Source organism: Nomascus leucogenys, chromosome 3 (genome assembly GCF_006542625.1).
Source record: "Nomascus leucogenys isolate Asia chromosome 3, Asia_NLE_v1, whole genome shotgun sequence".
In the NCBI taxonomy this organism is placed as follows: Eukaryota; Metazoa; Chordata; class Mammalia; order Primates; family Hylobatidae; genus Nomascus; species Nomascus leucogenys.
Window position 1 is genome coordinate 16647412 of NC_044383.1, and position 24139 is coordinate 16671550.

Consider the following 24139-nt stretch of genomic DNA (forward strand, 5'->3'; position numbering starts at 1 on the left):
TCGTGTCCCTTCCTAGTCATATTTTTGCTTTTCAAACTGAGCTTTTGCCAATGGAATCAGCGGCTACTGCACTCTCCAGCAGTTGCTGTCAGAGACAGACGCCTCACTTAGAAAATGTTTCAGATACTAAGAGCTCTATTCTCAGATCCTGTTACAGTCCCAATCCCAGTTATTATGCACAGTAAGTCAACAAACATGGGGGCAGAGGTACAAGACTGAATACTCCCATGTTTGTTGTTGCTGTGCTAATTATGCATCGCATGTAGACATCCACATAATTGTGGTAAACAAGATTATTTTCATCAAGCATGTCTTTAAACAGTAGACTTAACCCAGAATGGCTTAATTAGTTTGCTTTAGTTTTAAGTGAGTGGGATTAGCACTGAAGAGAGGTGTATCACTGGCTAACAGTGGTGGCCTTCCTACAGAATAATGTATTAAAGCCATTGAAAAAGCATGTGGTGATTATCTAATGGATTCTTTGATCAGAAAAGTCTGTTATTCAGTGTTCTATTAAGGAGAACTCCCTATGACAGTCTCTTTTGTTGTGTTTGTGTTATAATGCTAATTCATGTTCATAAAGATGTCCCCTGGGGCACAGTTCTGGTCAACAGTGAAAGAATAGACTGTACTGAGTTTGACTTTTTAAAAATTAGGTTAATTTTGAAAATCAGACAGCTCTATGAGGTACATATGATAATATTTGATTAGCCAAGATATCCCATTCTCTGAGAATGCTGCATGGTAGCAAGTTTACTGAATTACAGCATTACTCTTAAATACCATATTCACCATAATTTTGTGCCACTTCAAGGAGAGAAATTTGTGAAATAATTTATAAATTATAAAAAATTTTAAGACATCTTTTTTAGTGCAAATTACCCCCATCCTTCTTGCCTTGGATCTATCTTTAGATCTCACTGCCTTACCTGGCATTAATGTATCGCTAGGAGTTACTACTCTGACAATATTATTTCTTTACATTAAGTTTTTTAAAAAGTAGAACTCATGATTCTCTCCCCTACTCTTTGCCAAGTGGCAGTTCTCCTCTTCCCCCATAGAAGTTTCTTTGAGGGAGGATGGACTATTTGTAATTCCCTGTCACCTGGAGCCTATAAACCACACACATTCTTATAAGATTATAAGATAAAAAGAAAGCTCCTAGCTCGACCTGCCAGACATTTGGGTCTTTAGTGGTGCTCGTTGTTGGAGTTCAGACTATTAGGATTATTGAAGTTAGTACCCTGTAAAGCACATGGTGCCAACCTCACAATCATGGCATGTAAGAAACAATTAAGATGGAACACAAAAAGCCTGCAGTTGTGTACTGAAAAACACAAGCACTGGTACCAGGGGTTGTCAAGAAACCAAAAAACACTGTGTTTGGTTCTATTGTAGAACAGAACCAGAAAGAAGCTCAGTGTGGGTTATTTTTTGATGAAACGGAATGTGACCCAAGTTGTAAGACTTAGTGATTTGGCCTTCTGCTAAGTTAGCCCACAGGTAGAAAACAAGTCTCTGGTTTGGGGGAGTTTCAAAACGCTATTCTATTTTCTGAGTTGAACAATTTTCAGGCCAGTTTTTAATGTCTCAGTATTGACTGACCTCGTTTTTCCAAACCTACTTCCACTTAAGTTTTAAAGGTGGATATTTTGTAGATAAAAATATGTATAGTCCATTTCTCATAGTCACAAAAGGTTTTGAGGCTTAGGAAATGAAACCTTTTGAGTCACCCCAGTCACTTAAAAAGCCACTCTAAGTGACAGTGGTGATTGCTGAAGAATAGATTGATACAAATCAAAATTCTCTTCTCAATTTCAGTTGGCTGTAAATCAAAGAACTAAAAGCAATTTTTAAAAAGTTATATTACGGGTCTTTTTCAGACGTCTTCAGTTTTCCAAAATACCCAGAAATATTTGAATAGTTAATTTTGCCTGACAATTAGATTAGTTAGTATTATGAACATTTAATTAACATGGGGCCTAAGATTGTTAAATGATCATAGTGGTTTGAGGTAGAAAAAGAGTATTGGTTTGGGACTTGGGAAATCTAAGTTCTAGATCCAGCCCTATCAATGACTTATTGTGGGACCTGTCCCCAGACCCTGAGGCTCACTGAATTTGAATTCTCTTTTCTATAAAGTGAAGGAATTATATGTACCACAGTTTCTAAGTTAATTTCTGATTCTCAAATTTTATGATTCTAATATAAAGAGATAACTAAAATAGTCTTGGTATTTTATTAGCTGAGCTCTTCATCATTTCAGTTGAGAGTCATGCAGAAACCTTTCTTTCCTCCACAATTGTCCTTGTATTGAAATTTTACTCATCTATTAGCTGAAGCCACCACATCTGTCAGTAAATGGAGAAAGAAGTTGGGGATTCAAGGGTTAAAACATGGAAAATGGATTCCTTCAGTAATCAGGTATGATGAGAGAGTAGCTTACTACAGTCAAGAATTTGAGGAAATAATGCCATTATCCAAATAAAAAACTAGAAAATATTGTGAAAGATACATTCATCAATAAAAGATACCTTGAAAGGTATGTATGTATGTACGAACACACACATAAATTTTCCTTGAATTAAATCAAGCCATTGAGAAAAATTACACAGTGTCCTTGCTATTGAAACAATGTAGTAGTTTTACAACTTATTTTAGTAGTGATGACCATATGTTTTTCAAATATCTGTTTACAAATGATAGAGATGGTAAGTTTTTAAAAATTATAAATACAAATGATATGGGAATAGTTGTTGTAGTACTTTTTTCAAATGTAAAGTGGCTATGGTTCTGTTTTCTGTATCTTGTCACTATCGGTCATACCTCACGGTGTGACTCTTCTACACGTAGAAGCATATCAGCAATGTTAAAGAAACAAACCAGATTTTAATGATAAAATAAGCCATTATAGTGTTACATGTGATGTGATAGTCCTTTTAATGTATTTACACAATAAATGAAAAACAAAAAGAGATACTTCTAAGGAAAAAGTTATATGCCTGATGAAAATATGAGCCTTATTTAAGTCTTTTGCAAACCAGTTGATTAGGCAGCTGACAGCAAAATAATATAATCTCCTAATCTTGTTAGTCAGTTTCCTCCCTGACAACAGGTTACTTTTCTGTAACTTTAAGCAGTTAGGGAAAAACTTCCCTAAACAAAATAACATAACCTCTTAATAGAGGTTAATTATGAGATTTGTAACCATCTGATTTTACAAGCACCTTTTTTTTTGTTTTATATGCTAAAGAAGAAACAAGGGTTACCGTTTTTAGCCAGTAGAATTATTAGAATCCTTCAGGTAGTTGGCAGGCAGGGAGGGAGCAGGATTAAGGCAAGTCCTTAGTGAGTTCAAACATTACAAAGGCTGGCAAGATTATTAGCCTTGGTGGACAAAAGCTGCCTTTTGACTCTGACATGAAGTCTGGCAAGTTATACCAGACTTGAGGTTCTTATTTCCTCTGATCAAAAGATTATGGTTCTCCTGCCGTCCCCTCCCTCCGCTGCCTCCCAAGTATGTGGCACAGTTGAGAAGGACCATTTCAAAGAAATAATGGGCATCTCTTATGAAAGACTTGTTGATGTATTAAATCCTTATATATCACTGAGAAATACGTCACCCAGTGTTCTGTACAAACACTTGACTAGTAATGGAGATGGAAAACCATAGCTCTCACTCTGTAACATACTTCCCGGAGGAGCCAGAGCAGGGAAACATGGATCTTTCTCTGTCTTCTTGAAAGCCAGTATCAGTTTCAGCAGGAGTACAGATTTATAGCATCTCTTGTTTCCTTCAGTGTCTTCTGGGCCCTGAATAATACATTAACTGTCTCCTGTGTTAGGAATGTGGAGTTAAGATGCCGACCCTTGCTTGCCTCTCTGTATGATTATAACTTTCCTTTCATACTGAAGTCAAGATCTGCTCAGCGCAGCCCTTCTTTGGGTCGGCCCCTGGAGAGCATTATGTGCCTCCTTTGACAGCTATGACACCACGGACATCAGGTGTGCAGCCAGGGTTACCCTCTGAAGGATCAGTCACACATTTTTCAGTGCCGCTGTGATTTCAGTTTAGTAGCTTGTCGCTGCCATATAAAGATTTCCTTCTAAGGTGAGTTTAATATATCAATTCTCTTCTCCACCTAGTCAACACACATCACATCTTAACCGTCCCAATGCAGGTACCTTCCCACTGATGAATTTCATATAGTCACCTCTTCCAGAAGTGTTCTTGTACTGTTCTTCTGAAACAAAAGCTAGCATTTACACCATCAGTAGCATCTTCTTAAATGATCCAACACTCTGTCTTGTTGAAAATGTGCACATTTAAAAAATATTAATATATAGCAAATTCATTTTGTTTCATAATTCCATTCAAATTCTGGTAATGTTTTCATGGTTTGATTTTTATATTCTTTTGTATATTGTATTAAGACATTAACCTTTTTGTTTTTGTTTTGTTTTCACTTTAGGGGACACTTAACAAATCCACTAGTTCAAGAAGCTTAAAATCCCTTGACCCTGAAAACAGTGAAACTGAGTTAGAAAGGATTTTGCGTCGCAGAAAGGTGACAGCAGAAGCAGATAGCAGTAGTAAGCCGGTTTGAATTCTCCACAGTCCTTCTCTTCATCTCTGAAACATCTTCTTCTAAGTCTCTTTTTACATGAAACAATCTTTTAAAAATTATTATTAAAATATTTGTTTTTAATGTGAGTGAGAAGTACGGGATGGGTAGAGATATTTATGGATATCTCATAAGAACTCTTAGATATTTTTATTTATTGGTGTGTTTACTTATTTGTAGGTAACCAGGCATTTATAGATCTGATTTGTTTAATGCAAGATGCCCTTGTGTAAAGACATTCAGGAAGAGTTTCGGCAACAATATAGCATCGAGTACAGGCTCTGGAGCCAGACCACCCAAGTTTGAGTCCTAGTTCTCTTGTATACTAGCTGGTTGCCCTTAAGCAAATTACTGAACCTCTTTGTGCCTCAGTTTCTTCATCTATATAATGAGAATAATAAAAGCACTGCTTCATAGGATAATTCTAAAGATTAAGGCAATATGTGAAAAATGCTTAGCAATGTGCATGGCACAAAATGAGCACACATTTAGTAGTTGCAGTAGAAATTACACATCAGTTACAAATGCAGGAAAATCATCTTTACTCTTTGTATCCATTTAGCTTACTGTGCCTGCCTGTGAACTGAGTGACTGGGAAATTCAAGCTCTGTCACTGACTATTATGTACCATCTGAGCAAGTCTGGAGCTCACAGTTCACATTTGTGTGACATTAGGTCTGTATTAGGCCTCCAAATGTATCCCAGAACTGTGCGTGTCTTCAGTGGTTTCATCAGCTTGGTCATGGGAATTAACGGAAACCTTTATGAGGTTTCCCCTTGTGACCAGGTAGGAAGCCGACTTCAAAAAACTACCTTAAAGTAAAATTAATCAGCAACCACAGCTAATGGGCTGAAGCTTCTAGATTGAGTTCAGTCAGCTTCAAGTAGTCTATCGTAACAGTTTAAATCTGGAAAGTACTGAGTCACATTGACCAAATTTAAGTAGCAAGAATATTAAAGATGGGTTTTTGATCATCAAGTTCTAATGTTCAGAGAGAGATTTACTCAGATAATTGAGTAAATTGATTCCTTGAACCCAAAGTGGCTTAATACCAACCAAACTTTTATTATAAGAAGATGAAACTTTTCTTCTTTAAAAAAAAAGTCAGCCATTCAGTTTTTAGGTTGGTTTGGAAGTTCTATTATGAAAATCTTATAAAGATTCTCCCCTCCTACTGTGCCCCCCAAAACAACTACCTCAGGAAAATTAAGGGGGTACCATAACATTTTTTTTCTTAGAATGGCTTTGCGAGCATTATGCAGCCTCCCCGTGACATATAATCGTTATTCATTTTGTGACTTAATCAGTGCTTGAGTCATCCTTTTCATCGTTTCAGCCTTAAAGTGCTCATGTAAACATTGCTATTTTTAAGGACTTTGTTGATGTGCCATTTTAGTGCTATGTCATTCACATTTTGTGTTTTGCCACTGGCTTTTTTGTTTCTCCAGAAACATTGTTACTTCACTCACAAATTTGGTCAAAATGTGCAACACTCTCATTTCAGAGTTAGTTTTCAATGGAAGAAGTGAGCAAAGGTTTTTATTTTAGTTAATATGGAAATTTGAATAATTCAGAGTACAGAAAGGAACACACTTCGTGAACATGGTAGGAATATTTCACTTAATGTATTATATTGCACCAATATACAAATATTTGTATTATTTTAGGGCAGTAAGAATGGAAAATACATATTCAATAGAATTGTTAATAAATGAATAGAAAAATGAGAACTCATTGGTGAGGTAGAGAGCAAACACACACTAAGGGAGTGACTTGTAATTGAGCAGAAATTTCATTTGAGTTTCCTAATAGCCAAAGCAAAAGAAAAAAAAAAAAGGAAGGAAACAAACTTATAAACTCTTACCATCTAAAAAAGAAATCATACCATTTTTTAGGTGGTACAAACATTTTTCTATTATCAAACTAGAGGTGGCTTTTACCATGTGAATATTTTTATAAAGGCTGTGGAGTGACAAAGTGAAAATTCCAGGGGGGAAAGTAAGGAAGAAAGTAAAGCCGCAGAGCTGCATGGTGGGAGTCAGGTGACAGAGGTGAGGAGTTGGATAGGTTGGTGTCTCAGGTACTTGAATCTCTGGGGTGGTTTTCTTCTGCCCAGAAAGGCTTTTGGGAAAGTAAATGTGAGGTCAAAAGTAGAGAAAGGAAACATCAGAAGAGAGACAGCCTGAGAGTTTGCAGAGCTAAGATCTCAGGTTAATGGTTATCTCCCCCAGGGACAAAGGATGTTGTACCCTTTTCCTTAGGATTTTTCTTAGGCATCTAACTAATGTTCCCTTGTTTTACCTAGCCTTGTGGTCTACCAAACTGACATTTCAAAGAGCAGCAAGTGCCTCTTGGAGAACATTGAGTATCTTAAACAGGATACAGTAATAATACTCTTAAACGGTGTACATTTTTAAAAATGTCTTTTTGTATATAAGAACAATATAAGAGCTGTAGCTTAGCTCACTACTTTCCTTCCTTTTTGCAGAAGATGTGTTGGTGTATTCAGAAGCAGATCTTTCTTACAAGCACAGATTGTTTAAAGCTACCTAGTGTTGTAGTCCATGCTTATCCAAGGGCAGAATAGAGCTGATCAGAAGCAAATCTTGAATTCAGCTTCATATTTATATTTTCAGGAACTCTAAAATTAATTGATCTTTCTGTTCTGCCCTTCTCTCTTAACTGCCACAGCTCCATGCAACATGAGGCTTGACATAGCTGGAAAGAGAAGGACTTTTTTTCTTTTTTCTCTGAGACAAAGTCTCTCTCTGTCGCCCAGGCTGGAGTGCAGTGGCATGATCACGGCTCACTGCAACCTCTGCCTCCTGAGTTCAAGTGATTCTCTTGCCTCAGCCTCCCATGTAGCTGGGATTACAGGCGCCCACCATCAAACCCAGCTGATTTTTGTATATTTAGTAGAGACAGAGTTTCACCATGTTGGCCGAGTTGGTCTCTAACTCCTGACCTCAGGCGATCTGCCTGCCTCGGCCTCCCAAAGTGCTGGGATTACAGGCATGAGCCACCACTCCCAGCCGGAAAAGGCCTTTTAGATAAAAATATCCAATAATGTCCAAACTTGTCTGCCTAGAGAGTATAGGTGAATTAAATAGGGAAGATAGAAACTAATGCTTTGTGAACTGGGGCTTCCACTAGAACAGAGAGGTCCTGTGTCACCTGCATAGAGCAAGGCTCAGACAGGTGTCCAACAGAATGGGTTCACAATTTTTTAGTCTCTCTCAGGTAGGTTTTTCAAATTAGACCTTCATTTTTAGAGTTGATATGTTACACTGTTATACTGAGTACATCAGGCACATTAAATCCAAATGTAAGAATAGCATTCCAGAGCTTAATACCAATGGTCAGGGATTAGCTAGCATTTTGGATTATACCCACTAGTGCTTTCCATTTTAAGATGATCTGACATTTGTTAGGGATAGACACCCAAGAGACACCCAAGTTTTGTGCTCTTCTTACTGGCACATTTCAAGGTTATCCTCTCACGTTGTTTCTAGAAATAGTCATTTAATTTGCATATTTGTGACTTATTTCATAAATCTCTTTGTTTTAAAAGCATTCCTTCTGAGGTTTCAAGAAGCACTTACTACAATCATGCTTTGAGAAAAACTGACTAGGATAGAATCTTTCCACCTAAAATTAGGGACTGGCTTCAATGCCCAGAATTTTTAGGTTGATATGCCAATAATTCCAGTAACAAGTTTTATTACAGTTTTTAAATTCTGTCCTAAAGAGCAGAAAAGTCCAAAAGGTAAATAGCCAAACTCTTTCCCACTTAATTTTTATGATTTTGTGTTTTAAGAGGAAATAAATCCACTTACTTCTCATTCACATTAAAATGAAAATGTTCATAAAAACTGTTTAATGCTCAAGAAGCCTTCATGAGCCTTTTAGAAACAGCCTTTTGACATGGTTCCATTTTCTGTTTAAAATGCAGAGCTGAGTTTTGGGAAGAATTAACTCTTGAGAGGCGAAATGGTTCAAGTAGGGCTGTCAGAAAGCCATACTCTATGAGAGGAAAAGACTTTCCACAATTCCAGTATTATGAAGGACCCTGGTCAGTGAGGGAATTGTGGCCTGGGATTTTGTGGTTTCTTAAAGGTCTGTACACAATTTCTCAGCGTGGTCCTGGTAGATTGAAACATAGTAGTACCACTAAAGCGGAACAGATTTCCAACAAGAACATTTTCCAGCATGCTCTTCAAATTTTAACAAACTTGGCCTTTTCACTTCTTGAGGGATTTTCAGCTAATCTGTTTTTCGGTGCCATATTAATAAGCATCATACAGAATTATTAAACTCGAGGTATGTGTTTGGTTTTAAGGTCCAACTGGGATATTAGCCACCTCAGAGTCCAAATCCATGCCAGTGTTGGGTTCTGTATCCAGTGTAACAAAAACAGCCTTGAACAAGAAAACTCTGGAGGCAGAATTCAACAGCCCGTCCCCCCCAACACCTGAGCCAGGTGAAGGGCCCCGTAAATTGGAAGGATGCACAAGTTCCAAGGTTACGTTTCAGTAAGTAACGATGCTCTTTACTAAGTGGTGTATCGAAGAATCTATAATGACTAACTTTTGTGTTTCTTTGATTTGTTTCTCTTTAGAGAGATTTTGATTTGGCTCGCCAGTAAATTCTCTTCTTCTTTTCATTTGATGGGCCAGTTTTTTCATTCTAGGGTCCTAGCTAAGAGATCTCATTCAGATCCAAAGCAAGTACCATGTACAAGGAGAATTACTTCCCCTAAACTGGTTTGGTAATCAGGTTCTTCTACACAAAGAATTGTTCTGGATGATACAGACTCTGCATCAGGAGACACTTAATCAGTCTTTCAGGATTAAATACATAGATCATCCCTCTTAATAGTTCATGAGCAGCCCAAGAAGATACTAGATCTTTCAGAGGCTACTTAGAAGGGCACGTTTTTACAACCTTCTTTTCTAGTCTTCAGTTAAAGATGTGCCTAATATTGCTCTATCCTGAAAATGAAAAGATACTATGTAAAGAATTATCTGTATAGACTTGCTTCAGAGTGGCACTTTGATTGTCAAAGAGTTAATCCTGCTATTGAATGTGTTTCAGACAGATCTAGTGGAGGATCAATTTGTTTTATAACAATGGCAGCTCTTTTTTGAAATTAGTCTACAGTTTTGCTTTAGTTCTCTTGCCAGGATGTCAGCTAGTTTGTCACTTAAAGAAAAGGAAGAGGTGAGACAAATCAGATCAGCCGAATATTGTAATCATGGTTAATTAAACCTCTGATTTCCTGTCCTATCAAGAGAGAAAGAACCCCTTTTTTGTAACTCTAGCTGTCTTAGCTTAAAAGGTGAAACCTGGACAAATGAAGTTGAAATTCAATTTGGATCTATTTTTGCCAACTGGTATTTTCTTCCTCTCTTGCATTCTCTCATTGCTACTATTAACTTTTTTTTCTCTTCTGGAATGAATGGCCTTCTTTGCTGATTTACAGTTTTATCTAATTTCACTGTGTTTAAAAGCACATTTTCTCCTGTAGTCATGTGTTTCCTTTCTTTTGACTAGAGTCATTTGAACAGTTCTAACAGAAAGATGATCTATATTCATTCTCCATCTTTCCTATTAAATTTGTTTAACACCTAATTTGACATCAACAGTCTGGCTACATTTGAACCAATATCCAGACACAAAAGCAATTTGGCTGAGACAAGTTAGTTTCTGATAAATGCTTCAGTGTGTGTGTATAGATTTTTTTCCTTTACCATTTTACACAGATAATCTGAATCAGAAAATACTGCAACTCCTTCCTCCTTTTGTCTGCCTTTTGTTCACCAAAAGTAAGTGGAAATTACATTTCCAAGAAAGGAAATGAAATAATTGCAGGCCCAAGGTCTGCAAAATGTGTGTTGAATTGACAGTGAAAAGGATCCATGTGTTGACAGACACAGTTGTTAGATGCCATAAAGGCGGATGTGAAGCTCAATTTATTTCTCATCTTGCTTGTTCAATGACTGCTTAAGAGACACATTCCAATTTAATTTATCTACTTAAAGCTCTAATACAAATGTTTTGGACTGCTGTATTAACTTTTAAACTTTGAAACCTAATGCTCGATTATTTGGTTCTTGACATTCTTTAGCTAAATAAAATAATTGATGCCGTGTATTTTCATATTGACAGTAATTTATCAAATAAGAGCACCTTTCTGGAAAAATCTGTTTCTTAAGTATAATTAGACTATCCAGATTAATCTGGGAATTCTGTATATGTATAGGGTAATTATTTACCCAGACAGGCACACTTCATTCATTTATGTTTAAGCCTTTTAATGACTAAAAGAAGTTTAACTTAATGTAGTTACATATAAGCTTTAACAGTTTGTATCATTTGTCAGAATCCCCTGAAACTGGCGTAGCTTCCAGGAATAAGAAGGGTTATTTTCAGTGCTGTTTCTGGCTGGCTTTGACTTATTAATAAGTACTCTATTATACTAACCACATTCTCTTACTTTATAGACTTGGCCTGTCAAAGCACTTTGAAGTTGGGTCAGCAATTAATAAGTAAAATATTTCCTTTGCTTTTAAAAAGTGTCTTTGCATTCTAGTAGTTACACTTCTATTTTATCTGTGGCAACACCACCGTTACTGTTTCATGTGAGTGGCGCTATTGGCTGTTGACCTGAATCAAGTTCAAGGGAGGATGCCAGTGACATTGTCTCTAAATACAGACATTACTGCCCCAACATATGTATGCATGCACTCTCTCTCTCTCACACACACATACACACACACACACACACACACACACACACACACACACCAGCCCCAGCCACTCTAACTTCCCTTCCCCCTCCATTTTGGCCTTTTTGTCCCAGTACCACTTCACCCTAGGCCCTTCGCTGCCTAGTATGGTCTTCTCTAAGAGCTGCATGGCTTACTCCCTCGCCTCCATGGATGTGTTGCTCAAATGTTATCTTCTCTATGAGGCCTGGCCTTCTCTACCCTGGCCACCCTATTCAAAATTGTAACTGCTCTTCCCTTAAGCTCTGATTCCCCCTTATCCTACGTCATTTCTCCCTAGAGCAATGATCACCTTCTAACTTACTATATACTTTATATGTATCATATTTATTGTTGTATTTTTTCTCTCCCCCGCTGGAATGTAAGCTCCATGAGGGTAAGAATTTTTCCTGTTTTGTCTACTGATGTGTCTTACACACATGGAACAATTCCTGCCATATGGCAGGCTTTCAATAAATTCTTTTTGAATAAATGAATGAGCACATTTTCAGTATGAATAAAATAGTAGAATATCAACTACAGTACTCAATCAGCATTCTCCCATTATTCGACAGTCACATAGGCACACAAGCTTGATATTAGAGGTTTTTGTTTGATTGGATTATTTGGTTTTAAAACATTTTTTAAATGCCTGGAAATCATTTATATTCAGCTCAGTCTTGCATATCTTTTTTGCCATTGTGCCTACTCTAAATTAAGTTATCAGAGACAACAGAATACCCAGTTGTAAAAGAAAGATTCACCTGTGCTCACTTGATTGGCCTCAGATGGACAGGAAAGTTTGCAAAACTACCAAGAAAGGTTTTAAGTGTAAAGGTAGAGACAAAGATGTTTTCTGCGTAAGATCTTCACTTAACCAGAAAATTAAGTAACATCACACTATACCTAGAAAGTTTTTTTTCTTTTAATAAATTCCTAAAATCAACATATGTATAGATTCCATATAATTGATTAACTCCTCTCTGGTAAATTATAAAGTCAAAGATATACTGATTTATTTCCTAGGGACCTATAAGAACACTTTTAATGCTTAATTATAAGGATTAATTAAAATTAACGTTCCTGTCACCAACATATGCAAAGCAAGGGTATTTTTTTCTGTTTTGTTTTTAAGAAAAAAGAAGAAAAAGAAAGGAAAAGATAATCAGGGCTTGGGAAAGCCTAATTTATTCTGTTTCTATTTTAATACTAGCTTCCAAATGTGTCCTGTTAATTATGTCTAATAAGTATATACCATCTAATCCTAGTATCTTAAATCTCACAGTGAATGTGAATGTTATGAATTCCGATTGGTTATAATTTAGATCAGAATTATGCTCATCATGTTCCTTTATGCTATAAGAGGTAAAGGGCTGGCCAGGCACATTAAGTGCAAACCTCATTTTTGCTTTCATGCTCTTTCTGTTGACTAAGATTAAATCTGATAATGTTAAAATATAGTAAGGTATTTTATTCACTGATTCAGGCCAATCAATGGGTGGGAATCAAAGAGAGAAAATTCTAAATTATAGAATTTTTTTTTTTTTTTTTTTTTTTTTTGTGATGTAGTCTTGCTGTCACCCAGGCTGGAGTGCAATGGCACGATCTCGGCTCACTGCAACCTCCGCCACCCAAGTTCCAGTGATTCTCCTGCCTCAGCCTCCTGAGTAGCTGTGATTACAGGCGCCCACCACCATGCCCGGCTAATTTTTGTAGTTTTAGTAGAGACGGGGTTTCACCACGTTGGTCAGGCTGGTCTCGAACTCCTGACCTCAGGTGATCCATCCACCTCAGCCTCCCAAAGTTCTGGGATTACAGGGGTGAGCCACCACGCCCAGCCTAAATTATAGACTTTTTAAAAGAAACTCTTTTACTTTGAGACAGCTATAATACCTGGCAATAAAATAATTAAGTGTTGCCCAGGGTCAGAAAAACAAGAGTGATTTGTATTTTAATCAATAAAAGCCTGTAGACGGGAAGGGGAGTAACAAGGAAACAATGTGATTTATTTTCTAAGCCAGTGCCTGTCCACATATGCACAGGGTGGCAAGCAGCATCCAGTTGTTTTGAAGACTTGAACTCTAAAATCAGACAGAGTAGGGTTCAGATCCTGGGTCTGCTGTTTAGATATTTGTGACCCTGGGAAAGTTATGTAATCTATAACTGAATTTCCTGGTGTGTAAATTGATGGTAGTAATGCCTGCCCTGTAGGACCATCATGTAAATTAGATCATATAGGAAAAGCATTTTAATAAATTCCTTTCCTATCTTATCTTATCTTACAATTATATTGCTGAGATAATGGATCATCAAGGACCAAAGCTAAGATACTAGACCCCTGGGTTTTTGACTGGGCCAGATGACTTGGACAAGTCGTTTAACCTCTCTGTGTTTTGTTTTCTTTTTGTTGTGTTTCTTCTAATCCAAAATTGAGGCAAGTAGATTACGTACTGTACAGAGTCCCTTTCAGCTTTCGAATCCCAGTAATTCCTAGCAAATGTGTTCACTTGGTAAAGCTGTTCACGGTTAGGAAAAGGAGTAAGAGGCACATATTTCCTAGCTACGTGTCTCTCAGTGTAGTTTTTATAGAAAAACACAAACCCAGAAATGTAAAATAATTAATTTTTAAAATACATCCTCAGGACTTACAAGTCCAAATCAAAATAACTGTGATCTTTTAGAGTAGTACTCTTAGGGGCCAACATACCCATTGCAGCCCTTCACTATTGCCCCAAATGCATTTAGACCTTTTTAGGTTAGAAGTACCTGATCACAGGCCAGGCATGGTGGCTTACGCCTATAATCCCAGCACTTTGGGAGGCTGAGGCAGGCGGATCACTTGAGGTCAGGAGTTCGAGACCAGCCAGGCCAACATGGCAAAACCCTATCTCTACTAAAAATACAAAAATTAGTTGGGTGGGGTGGCACATGCCTGTAATCCTAGCTACTTAGGAGGCTGAGGAGGCAGGAGAATCGCTTGAACCCAGGAGGTGGAGGTTGCAGTGAGCCGAGATTGTGCCACTGCACTCCAGCCTGGGCCACAGAGCGAGACTCTAACTCAAAAAAAAAAAAAAAAAAAAAAAAGTACCTGATCACAGAGAAAATAAATTGGGCAGTCTTTCCCACCTGTTTATTTCGGGGTGGAGAAAATGGGTGAGAAGATGAGAAGATTGCTTCAGAGCCGCTCTGCTGGTCCTCTAAGAGAATAGTGTCAGTATTCATTTTGATCAAAAGATGACGTGACCCATTCTAATCACCACTGTATTCAACATATGTTTCCAAATGACTTTAGCTTTTGAAAGTGGATTCAATTTTTGGACATAGCTATCAGTTCGCCACCATTGCAGATGTATGTATTTTTTTAATGTGACATAGACACTTGATATGCCTGCCAATCATATTTACCAAAGAGTGTCGTGCAGTACAGTCAAGCTGAAGCTGGCTGGGGCCTAGCCTCCCTTCTTTCACCCCAGCTAGGTTGACTAGTCCCACATTTACACATTCTGGGATGTTGAGTAATGAGTAACTAGGAAATTAATGTTTCTGAAACGTAAGTCGAGCAATAAATAAGAAAACCCAGTATAAGTCAATGTGGGTGAAATTGCCTTCCATTTTAATCCTATGTGAGATACCTGAAACATGTTAACTCTATTATCAACAGAATGCATAAGTCTGATGTTCTTGGTTGATATAGGTATATTAAAGGAAAAAAGCATTTTGGGGGGAAACGCCAAGAAACTTCCATTCTGTGTGTGTGTGTGTGTGTTTTAAGTTAATACTTCTATTACTCTTTATCAGTATATATTCATAATAAAACAATATCCATCTAAGAGGAAATGTGCTGAAATTATAGTAGGCAGGATGTATATGTTGGCTATAGATGGAGGCTATCGGTAATGGAACCAGCTTCCAGTTTGGGGATTGAGGGTTTTGGAATTTGCTTCTGTGTTGTTGTTACTGTATTTCACTAACATTAAGCAAGGGGCTTTTGTGTATTATTTTAATGCTCCCAAACCTATAGATTGGACATTATCCCCATTTTACAGACGAGAAAACTGAGGCTCAGTGAGGTAAACAACTTGCCCAAAATTACACTTCTAATTGACATTTAGGTCAAATTGCACTTGAACCTTTTAAACTTTATCTCCAACGCCATTGCTTTTTGAACTATGGTGTACTGCGTTTAGTGTCTTAAGAGCTTAAGGAAGGGGAAAGAAAAGAATGACCATAAGATTCCTTCTATAGAAGGTGATGATTCTGCAGTTAAGTTGTTTCGTTGACCCTAAGATACTCACATCCTGTTCCTTAGACCCTACATACTCATAGGTAGTTTCATGTCTTCCTTTTCTCATTCTGTAAGGCTAACCTAAGCAATTTAAAGATCTCTTGTCAAGGGAGGAAAGTGTTACCCAGTAAAACAGAGTTCCGAAAAGGAGAGCCTATGTGAATTAGCAAAAAGTCTTAAAGAATAATTGGAAAGAAATTATTTTAATCTTTTTCATGCCAAATGTCCAATAAAGGGCCATGCTTCAAAATAAATTTTAGAAATTAGCCTGTCAGAATACCAGCCTTAAACTACTTTAGTCGTCAGCATAAGTTCCATTTGCACATTTTTTATTTTATTGAACATTTTAACCATGCTGAGAAATAGTTTTTTCCCAGAAGTCAAATACCTTGAAAATTTCTGACCGTAATCATTGGATTAGAAAGATGCTTTTACTAAATGATAATATGATAATATAAAGGTGAATCACTATCTGTGAATCTAGTTGAAAAACATATATTCTAAAGCACCAAATACATTTTACTATTATATCCACTTTATTCTATACCTTCTTAAGAGAGCTTCATGTTTGGTCAATTACTGGTTAACACCTTTGAGTTTGTGTTTATCCATTGGTCATTATGTTTTAGGACATTTTTATTATAAAGAGAGGCAGGACACGTGGGCCTTCAGAATGGAGAAAGAGGTAAGCAGATCTTAAAATGTGTCTGCGTCACAGTCAGGCAGAGGCTTAAGAGTTTCATATTTTCTTGCCATCTTGCTTTTCTCCCCTGAAACCATCTTATCTGAAAGTGGCCCTGCTTTTCTGAATTGAGCTTTTTCATCCATATTCACGCTTTTTCAATTAATTACTTTCAGGAAGTGAATATCCTCCTAACAGTTGCAATTAGACAAGGTAGTCAGCCTCAAAGATGCTTTTTCATTTTATCTAGTTACTTCTATAAAACCTTACTTCAAAAGGGAGAACCCCTTCGAAAGGGAACTCGTGTTCCATTTTAACAGTGTGGTTTGCAGTGCTTTCATAGCTGTGTCATCTTGGTCATTGTCAAAGATCCTTTTAAGCCACAATTAATTGCCAGAGACTCTTCAAGTTAACATTTTTCTAATTTATCATGCTTCTCTTCACCCCAGGTCCCCTCAAAACTGTAAGCTTTATCAGGCTCTTTTAAATTTCCTTTTTAACTGCCAGACAGGCAGTTAGTTTGCTTTTTCGTTTGGGGGAGTCAAAAGAGGTTACATGCTGCCCTAGAAGAATTTAAAAAACAAAAACCCATGTAGCAATTATAAAGACTTCAATTTCAATAGAAAATGTTCTTTTCCAGTGAAACCATTTTTATTTTAATTTGCGTTTAATTTCTATGTCTGTGGTATCTCTAAATACATGTGACTTTTGGCCCCACACTGATTTATTTTTGTAAGAGTTCATCTTCTTTGGGCCATTAACTGAAACCAAAGGGTAGTTGATAAAAGATAAATTTTAGTTGTCTCTTGGTTGGTGTGACCATTCAAACATTTCCATGAAAGAAAAAAAATCTAATTGCCTTTCAGGTTTTGAATTAAAAGTAAGATTGATTTTTGTCATTGTTTGACCTCTAACTGGTCTCTTCGTTCAGTATTTCTAATGTAAAACTAATGCAGAAAAATGAAACAGGAAAGTACTGCTTTTTAGTTTACTGGAGCTGGAGAATCTGAGCTATTTTATTTTGTTTACTTACTTTCTCTAATCTTATGAAAGATTATGAGCTTTTGAAATACATTAGCAAATAAAAATTGAGATTCTTAACTTACTTTAGGGAAACTTGGCATAAAATTATTCTCTCAAACTAATTATCTCAGCTGGAAATTAATTTAGTTGGCCGTATAACCATTCCTTAAGAGAGGTTTGGGGTCACGTTTTGTTCAAATGGAGACTAGGGAAGTTCTTTTAGTCCTGGGATGGAAAGGAGTGGATTTTCTTCCTGATGGATACTCCCACCCCCACCGTTTCCTCATAACCTCCGCTTCTCCGCTTTCTTTCTTTCTCTTTTGTGTGTGTGTGTGTGTGTGAGTGTGTGTGTGTGTGTGCGTGTGTGCACACGAGTGCCTATCAGGGAGGGGGAGGGAGGGCGCCTTCCCTGTACTTAGTAAACATTTGTTTCTGAGAAACTACCAGCTAGCAGAATGAACTGCATGGACGTTACTGCTTAATCTGATGCTCTTATACAATTAAGGGATTTGCTCTGCTCTCAACTGTAATCTTAGTACTGCTGAATTGTGTACTGACACTGCAGGAAACAGCTCTGTTCAGCAAAGCGCTGCTACAGAGGTTCTCCATGTGCGCCTGTACATGGACAATTAAGTTTTAACAACAAAATTAGCAGAACAACTGGATGTTCTGGAAGTTGAGATCCCTTCACTTCATTTTTTTTCCTTCCCCCGCTGCCAAGGAGTTATCCTGTGGACTGCCCGAAAGATCCGCCTGTCAGGATTGTCTTACAAGTGTTCTGAGTTGCTGTGCAAACAGCAACTTCCTTCAGATTAATTGTTGAGGATGTGTTACACCTAGTGTAAAAATGACTGTTAAACTGCTGTTGAGTAAATCTCAAAATTACTGTTAAAATGCTGCTGAGTAATTCTCAATTCTCTCAAAGAATTAATTGCCTTCTAACATTTGCTTCCAGTTGCAAGCACCTATGATTTTTAAGAGACTTTGTATAAAATATACCATTTCTGCATAGAGAACCAAATTGCTTTCGGTACATTGTAGTTTTCTTAACCATTTTTCAATAGTCTCTACAGTGTTTATGTTTCCTTTTATTTGTGTATTGTGGAGTAGAGGGGAGGTTTTTAAATTCAAATAGAAGAAGCTAAAACTCAAATGCAATGTCAGATCTCAGAATAAGCTGACCCAATTTCTGAAAACCAATAAACACATTTCATTTGTAATATTCTTTATTATATAGCTCTATGAAAAGTAATTTATGACTTCCGATCTTAAAAGAGAGTTTAAAATATACATAGTAAATTGAAAGAAAAACTACTACATTTAAAAAATATTTTCCTGAAAACATAGAATGAAAATGCAAGTATTTTGTGCATGGCAGCTGTTTTTAAGGAACCGATGTTATATATGGTGAATTTTGTGGAAGACTTTATGTCTCTTAAAATATTTCTTGTAAATAACATGGCTTTTAATAGCTGGAATCCGAGTGGATTTTCCGTGATGACTTAATGTTGTGCAGAATTATAAAAAGCTAAGAAACGAAGCTTAAGAAAATGATCACCCACATTTCAGAATCTTTGGTTGAGCTGAAATCATAGTTCACGCATTGTCAGTGTTGCTTTTGCTGTGAGAATAGTCCGGTTTCCTGAACCTCCTTGTGCCAGTGTATTTTAGATTCTGTAAATGTGTGCAGTCCAGCCTGCACTAGAAGAATAAGATAACATCCTACAAGGTACAAGGTACAAGGCTCCCTAGCATTGCATTGTGGTCCGGGAGGTAAGCTGTATACTGGGATGCCTGTGCTGCAGTTACTCAGCTAAAGAAAATATTGCTGAGCATAGACACAGATCTTTGCCCAGCCATTGTTACCTACGTTAAAAAGGAATTCTTGTTCATCTTGAGAGCAAATCAGCATCTAGAGGCTGATGTCAGATTTTCAAACATAGTAGTATTCTGTTGTTTAACAATGTTAATAATTAAATCTACTTTTTCCACAAATAGAAGTGGACCCAAATTGACAAACTAATATATTTTTTGAGCTAAAATGAAGTTTTGAAAAAGTACCCAAAGCAAAAAATAATTGAGCTTTGTTCTGCCTTTATTATATTTAAAAATACTGCTAGAATTGGTAGTAATATAGAAAGTTTCACCTTAGGTTTGAAACTTTATTTTGTGAAGTTTTGGACAAGTGTATTAAAATCTCCTGAAAAATGGAGTTTCCAAAAGAAGCAATCAAAACTACCTCTGCTGTAATGCCACTACTGTTCACTGCCGTAACTGTATAAAGGGCTTGGAAAAAAACAAGAATCCTTATTTTTACACCAGAGAAAATATAAAAGCGACTTCCTCTTTGGAGTTTTTCCAGGAAACGACTTCATAAAGACAAATTTAAATCTTTCCGTTTTCTGTCCTTGAAGGTGGTAAATATGGTTGCGGTTTTATCCATTTTTATTGTAAATGAAACAGAGTTCAGACCGTCCGGCTGTGCGTCATTTGTTGGATGGCTGCCACAGACTAATGCAGACATCCCACTGGGAGACCAGAGAAGAACTATACTTTGATTCACCAGATTGTGTTAAATAGTCCAGCTGTTGCGATTTGAAAGATAGTTACCTCAGAAGTGAAATAGAAATGAACTTGGCATTTATGCCTCAAACCATTTTTATACTGTTTGGCAATCAGCTTTTCAGAGGTAGCATTTTATAAAATAACTCTCACTGCTTAAAAGTTCATTCACTGTAATGTTCAAAATGTCCCACCTTTATATTATCAGTAAAATTAAGCTTGAGTGATATGCAGAATTTGCATGAAATAAGCATTTCCCCCTTCATTTCATGAGCTTTGATTATATTCAATTGAGCTCAGAACCACGTCGATTAGGGCTTTTTTGGGCATTAGTTAATTTGAATTGCAGCCGAAATGTTAGCTAGAATGTTGTTGAATATAATTGGAACGTGGAAAGTTGATTTTGAAAGGAATTTCATTGAAAGCAAACAATGTTGTGCTTTTTAAAAATTAGAATGCTGCACTTTCATCTCTTGTAACACAGTCTGAGAAATCACTGAGTCCTGTAAAGTTCAGCGTTGGCATGGCCATTGCCATTGTTCTGATTCTTCTGGTACCAGTACAGTTTGGAGTCAGGTCTTTCCTTTTACTAGTAAGTTGCCCCATCTGCTCAGGCCCCACATTTGGGCTCTCTTGCAGTAGGGGCACAATAGCTGCTTTCTAAAAGGTCACCCAAGTTGTACTTAGGCACCAGGCTTCATAGAGTGGCATAACTTGGTATATTTCTCCTAGCTTTTATTTTGCTTTTTGGTTTTTGGTTTTGTCTTGAAATAGCCTTTGAGCACATAGTCTAATATGACCCGTGAAAAATATCTATATGAATGGATCATAAATGACAACCAGTATGTTGTGGTAAGAAAAAAATATTGGACAGGAAATCAAGATTCCACTAGTTTAGTCCTGTATCTGCTATTAACAAGTTGTATGCTGATTTAACCTCACCCTTCCTTAGACGCTTCATCTGACAAATGAAGAGGTTAGACTAGCTCACCATGGTGATCCCTGTCAGCCCAAATATCCCACGATTTTAGTTTTAATTTATAAGTGATACTTGTAAAATTTAAGGTTTACTTGCAGATTTTGTGGCATGCAGGAGACAGGCTGCCATCACTTTTTATAAGTACAGACTTTTAATTCCTTATTGTGGTCTTAGTCCTTAATGTTTCATTGAAGTAGAAAAACTGAACAGAATGACAGTATATTACAATTCCTATTGAAGTGTCGCATTTGAGCTTCTGGGGTTTCTACTTGGGGAGAAGCTTCATATTTAACCCTCTAGAACCTGCTACCGTGACTACTAGAGTGAGAACTTGGGTTCTTGGCACCATCACTGATGTGACTCTGTGGCCCTTCCCATACCATAGGAATGAAGGTAGAATGAGGCCTAGGAGAAGGAAAGGCCTCTCCTTCCAGAAGGAGCCTTGGGCAGCTGCCCGTGGGAGCCAGGAGTGGACCTAGTGATGTCAAGCCAGGGGGAGCTACAAACCACAGGGGAAAAATTAAAAATAAGGGATAGCTTGAAGGGATAGACTTTTTATTTACAGATCTGGAAGATGGAGATGGAAACAGGGATTCAGAAAGAATGAAATCAGTAAGCATGCCAAAAACTAGCCTATAGCCTCCTGTTTGTAGAAGATGCCTTTGAGAAACAGCATGCTGTCATGGAAAAGGCAGAAACAGGGAGACAGGAGCTTCTGACTTTTGTTCTGACTCTGCCACTGATGAGCTGTGTGGTTTCGGGCCAGTTCCTTCCCCTCTTCATGCCCCATCGTCCTCATCTGTAAAAGGACAGGTCAGACTAGATGATTGCCCTAGTCCCTTTCCACCTTCCACTGGGATTTTAAGGCAGTGGTCATTATCCTTGAGAAACCAGTCACTTTCCCTCCATGCCTAGATTCAGAAAATGCCCACTGCGCCTAGTTCAGTGATAACAAAGGGGTTCTCAAATTGTAGCCTACAAGTGACTTAATAATAGATTAATCTGCAGTCAGGAAGCTTGCTTCAGGACAGGGAAATCGTTCTTTGGACTGAGACAATTCCAGGACAATTTCAGCCTGACAATACTAGGTTTATGAGTTTTCAGTTCAGTCAACATCCATGTATTGCTGCTGTGGAGCCCAGAGAGCACTTCCTGGAAATTTTTAGCCCTGAGCTGATGAAGAAAGCTTTTTCTAGGATCTGTGCACCACCCCTTCACCTGCAGACACACGAGCATGGAAACATCCATGGTAGTTCTACAGAAGTGATGAAGGTTAGTATGGGTTGATGGAAGTTGCTCACCTAGAATGAGAGAAATACTACCTCCTTTGCATGCTGAAAGCAGTTTGGCTGGCTTATATAAGTGGGCCCAGGCCCACGATGGTGAAGCCATCATACTGGTGACTCGACCTGCAGACTTGGATGGGACTTTCCCTGGAACCTTAGCTGGGCTGCAGCTTTATTTCCTAGAATCCCCTCACCCGTTTGTTTTCAGTTTAGAGTTGCCCACAGATAAATCTGCATGAGATTTAGAAGGCGGAAGTGAAGTCATTGTCTTAAAAAAATTATTTTTAACCCTTGGAAGGTCCGTGTAGGGCAGGCTCTGTTATAGCTTGTGCATGACATTCCTGATGTGCTGACTCACCTAAATGGCATGTGGCAGTGACTGGCCCACAGTTTCTCCAGCTCCCCACATCTCCTCCTCCAGCTTTTCCAAATTCTGGGGCAGGTGCATGTGCAGCTCCCTGGGGAAGGCTCCTGCTTATCCTGCAGATTGTCTTGCATCATCAAGATTGGTGCTTGTGAGAGACTGAGAGAGATGTGCAGCTCTAGTTTGTCCCCAGTCTCTGTCACTTTACAGCCGCCTTCCCTCCCAACTGTCAGAACAGCTGACTGCACGCCCAGTGTCAGACGCCATGACTAGTGCCTCCCATTCCCTAAGGTCTAATTCCTCTGATCAATCCTTAATATTACTCGTAGTTGTTCTACTTCTCTCATCACAGGCTTTTAAATATTGTGTGGGTCAGAGAGAGTCAAAACAGGTACCACTGGAGAAATTACACCCCATTCTGATTCCCAAAGCATAGCGGCAGATGTCTGGAGAAGTAGTTCCTTGGCCAAGGTAGATGGACAATGTCATCGTGCCATAATCAGGCAGAAATAAAGGAATCTGTCCTCACTACAGCACAGCCTGTCCCCAGGCTCCTGATTATTTTTGTTTTTACCACCCCCAAGGAAGACAGAGTGTTTGTCACTTAGGATGATGACCGAGCCACACATAGGTAATATAACCCGATAGCTAGAGGGAGTGGTTTTTAAACATTTGGACAGATCTTACAGTACTAGTCAGAAAGTGAAAAAAAAAAACAGTGTGGTCTTTGGGTTTGAGGTTTTGTGCCTGTGACCGGGTCATGCAGGTTACTTTTGCTCAGTAGTTGATCATTTGTTCTGTTGTTTTTGTTGCAAGAGAGACATCCAGACCTACTCACACCCAAACCTTGATTTCTCCCCCTTCATTCTGAACCTTTCAGTTTATTAGTATTTGCCCATTCGTTTATTCCACAAATGCATCTGTGCTAGGTGCTGGGGATAGAATTGTGAGTAAAGCTAAACAGTCCCTGCCTCGTGGATGTTTACATGCTATTGGAAGAGACAGACAGGAAACAATTGTGGTAAGTCCAACAAGAGAGAGGTATTAGGTGGTAAAAGAGTGTCTCCTGACAGCTCTCCCCTGCTGAAGGGGTCAAAGAATAGTAGAAACCAACTCCTGGTGAGGGGCTGGTAGAGCCGTGGGCAGGCACTGGCTGGCAGCTCACCGGCACCTGGCGGAACACCAAGAGGTGGAATGGTGGTGTGCCGGGTCATGGTTAACAGCCAGTTCTCAGGGACAAAAAGGCCTGATCCTAGCATTTTCCAAAAAGACCAGAAAAGTCCGAAAGTCCCAGCCCTGCCTGCTGCAGCTGCCTCCGTCTTCAGGCAGCAGCTCAACAGCCTGAACCTTCGGGTGTTTCAGAGATATCTGTTTCCATAAGGAAATCCTTACCCATTCAGCCTGAGGAGCCATAGCTTCTTGCAGCAGAAGAGACGAGAGGAGGAGTCTGTGGAAAACTGCCTGTGAAATTCCATAAGAAATTTCTCAAGAAACCTGATTCTCCTTTGAGAAACATTAATGGTAACTTAGCATTTTAGCTTCTACTCTGACTCTATCTCTGCCCT

General features: G+C 38.2%; 1 protein-coding gene across 6 annotated transcripts in view; it reads left to right on the plus strand.

Moving 5' to 3' along the window:
* Positions 1–24139, plus strand: part of SHTN1 (shootin 1) — a 122497-nt gene that overhangs the window by 94335 nt on the left and 4023 nt on the right. The window contains exons 15-16 of one of the 6 annotated variants that reach the window (XM_003254995.4): positions 4473–4593; positions 8966–9158. The exons of 1 other annotated variant lie outside the window; for it this stretch is intronic. In XM_003254995.4, the coding sequence (XP_003255043.2) occupies positions 4473–4593; positions 8966–9158 (314 nt within the window). 4 more of the 6 variants (XR_004028664.1, XM_030806519.1, XM_030806520.1 and 1 more) reach the window with 4 other exon arrangements.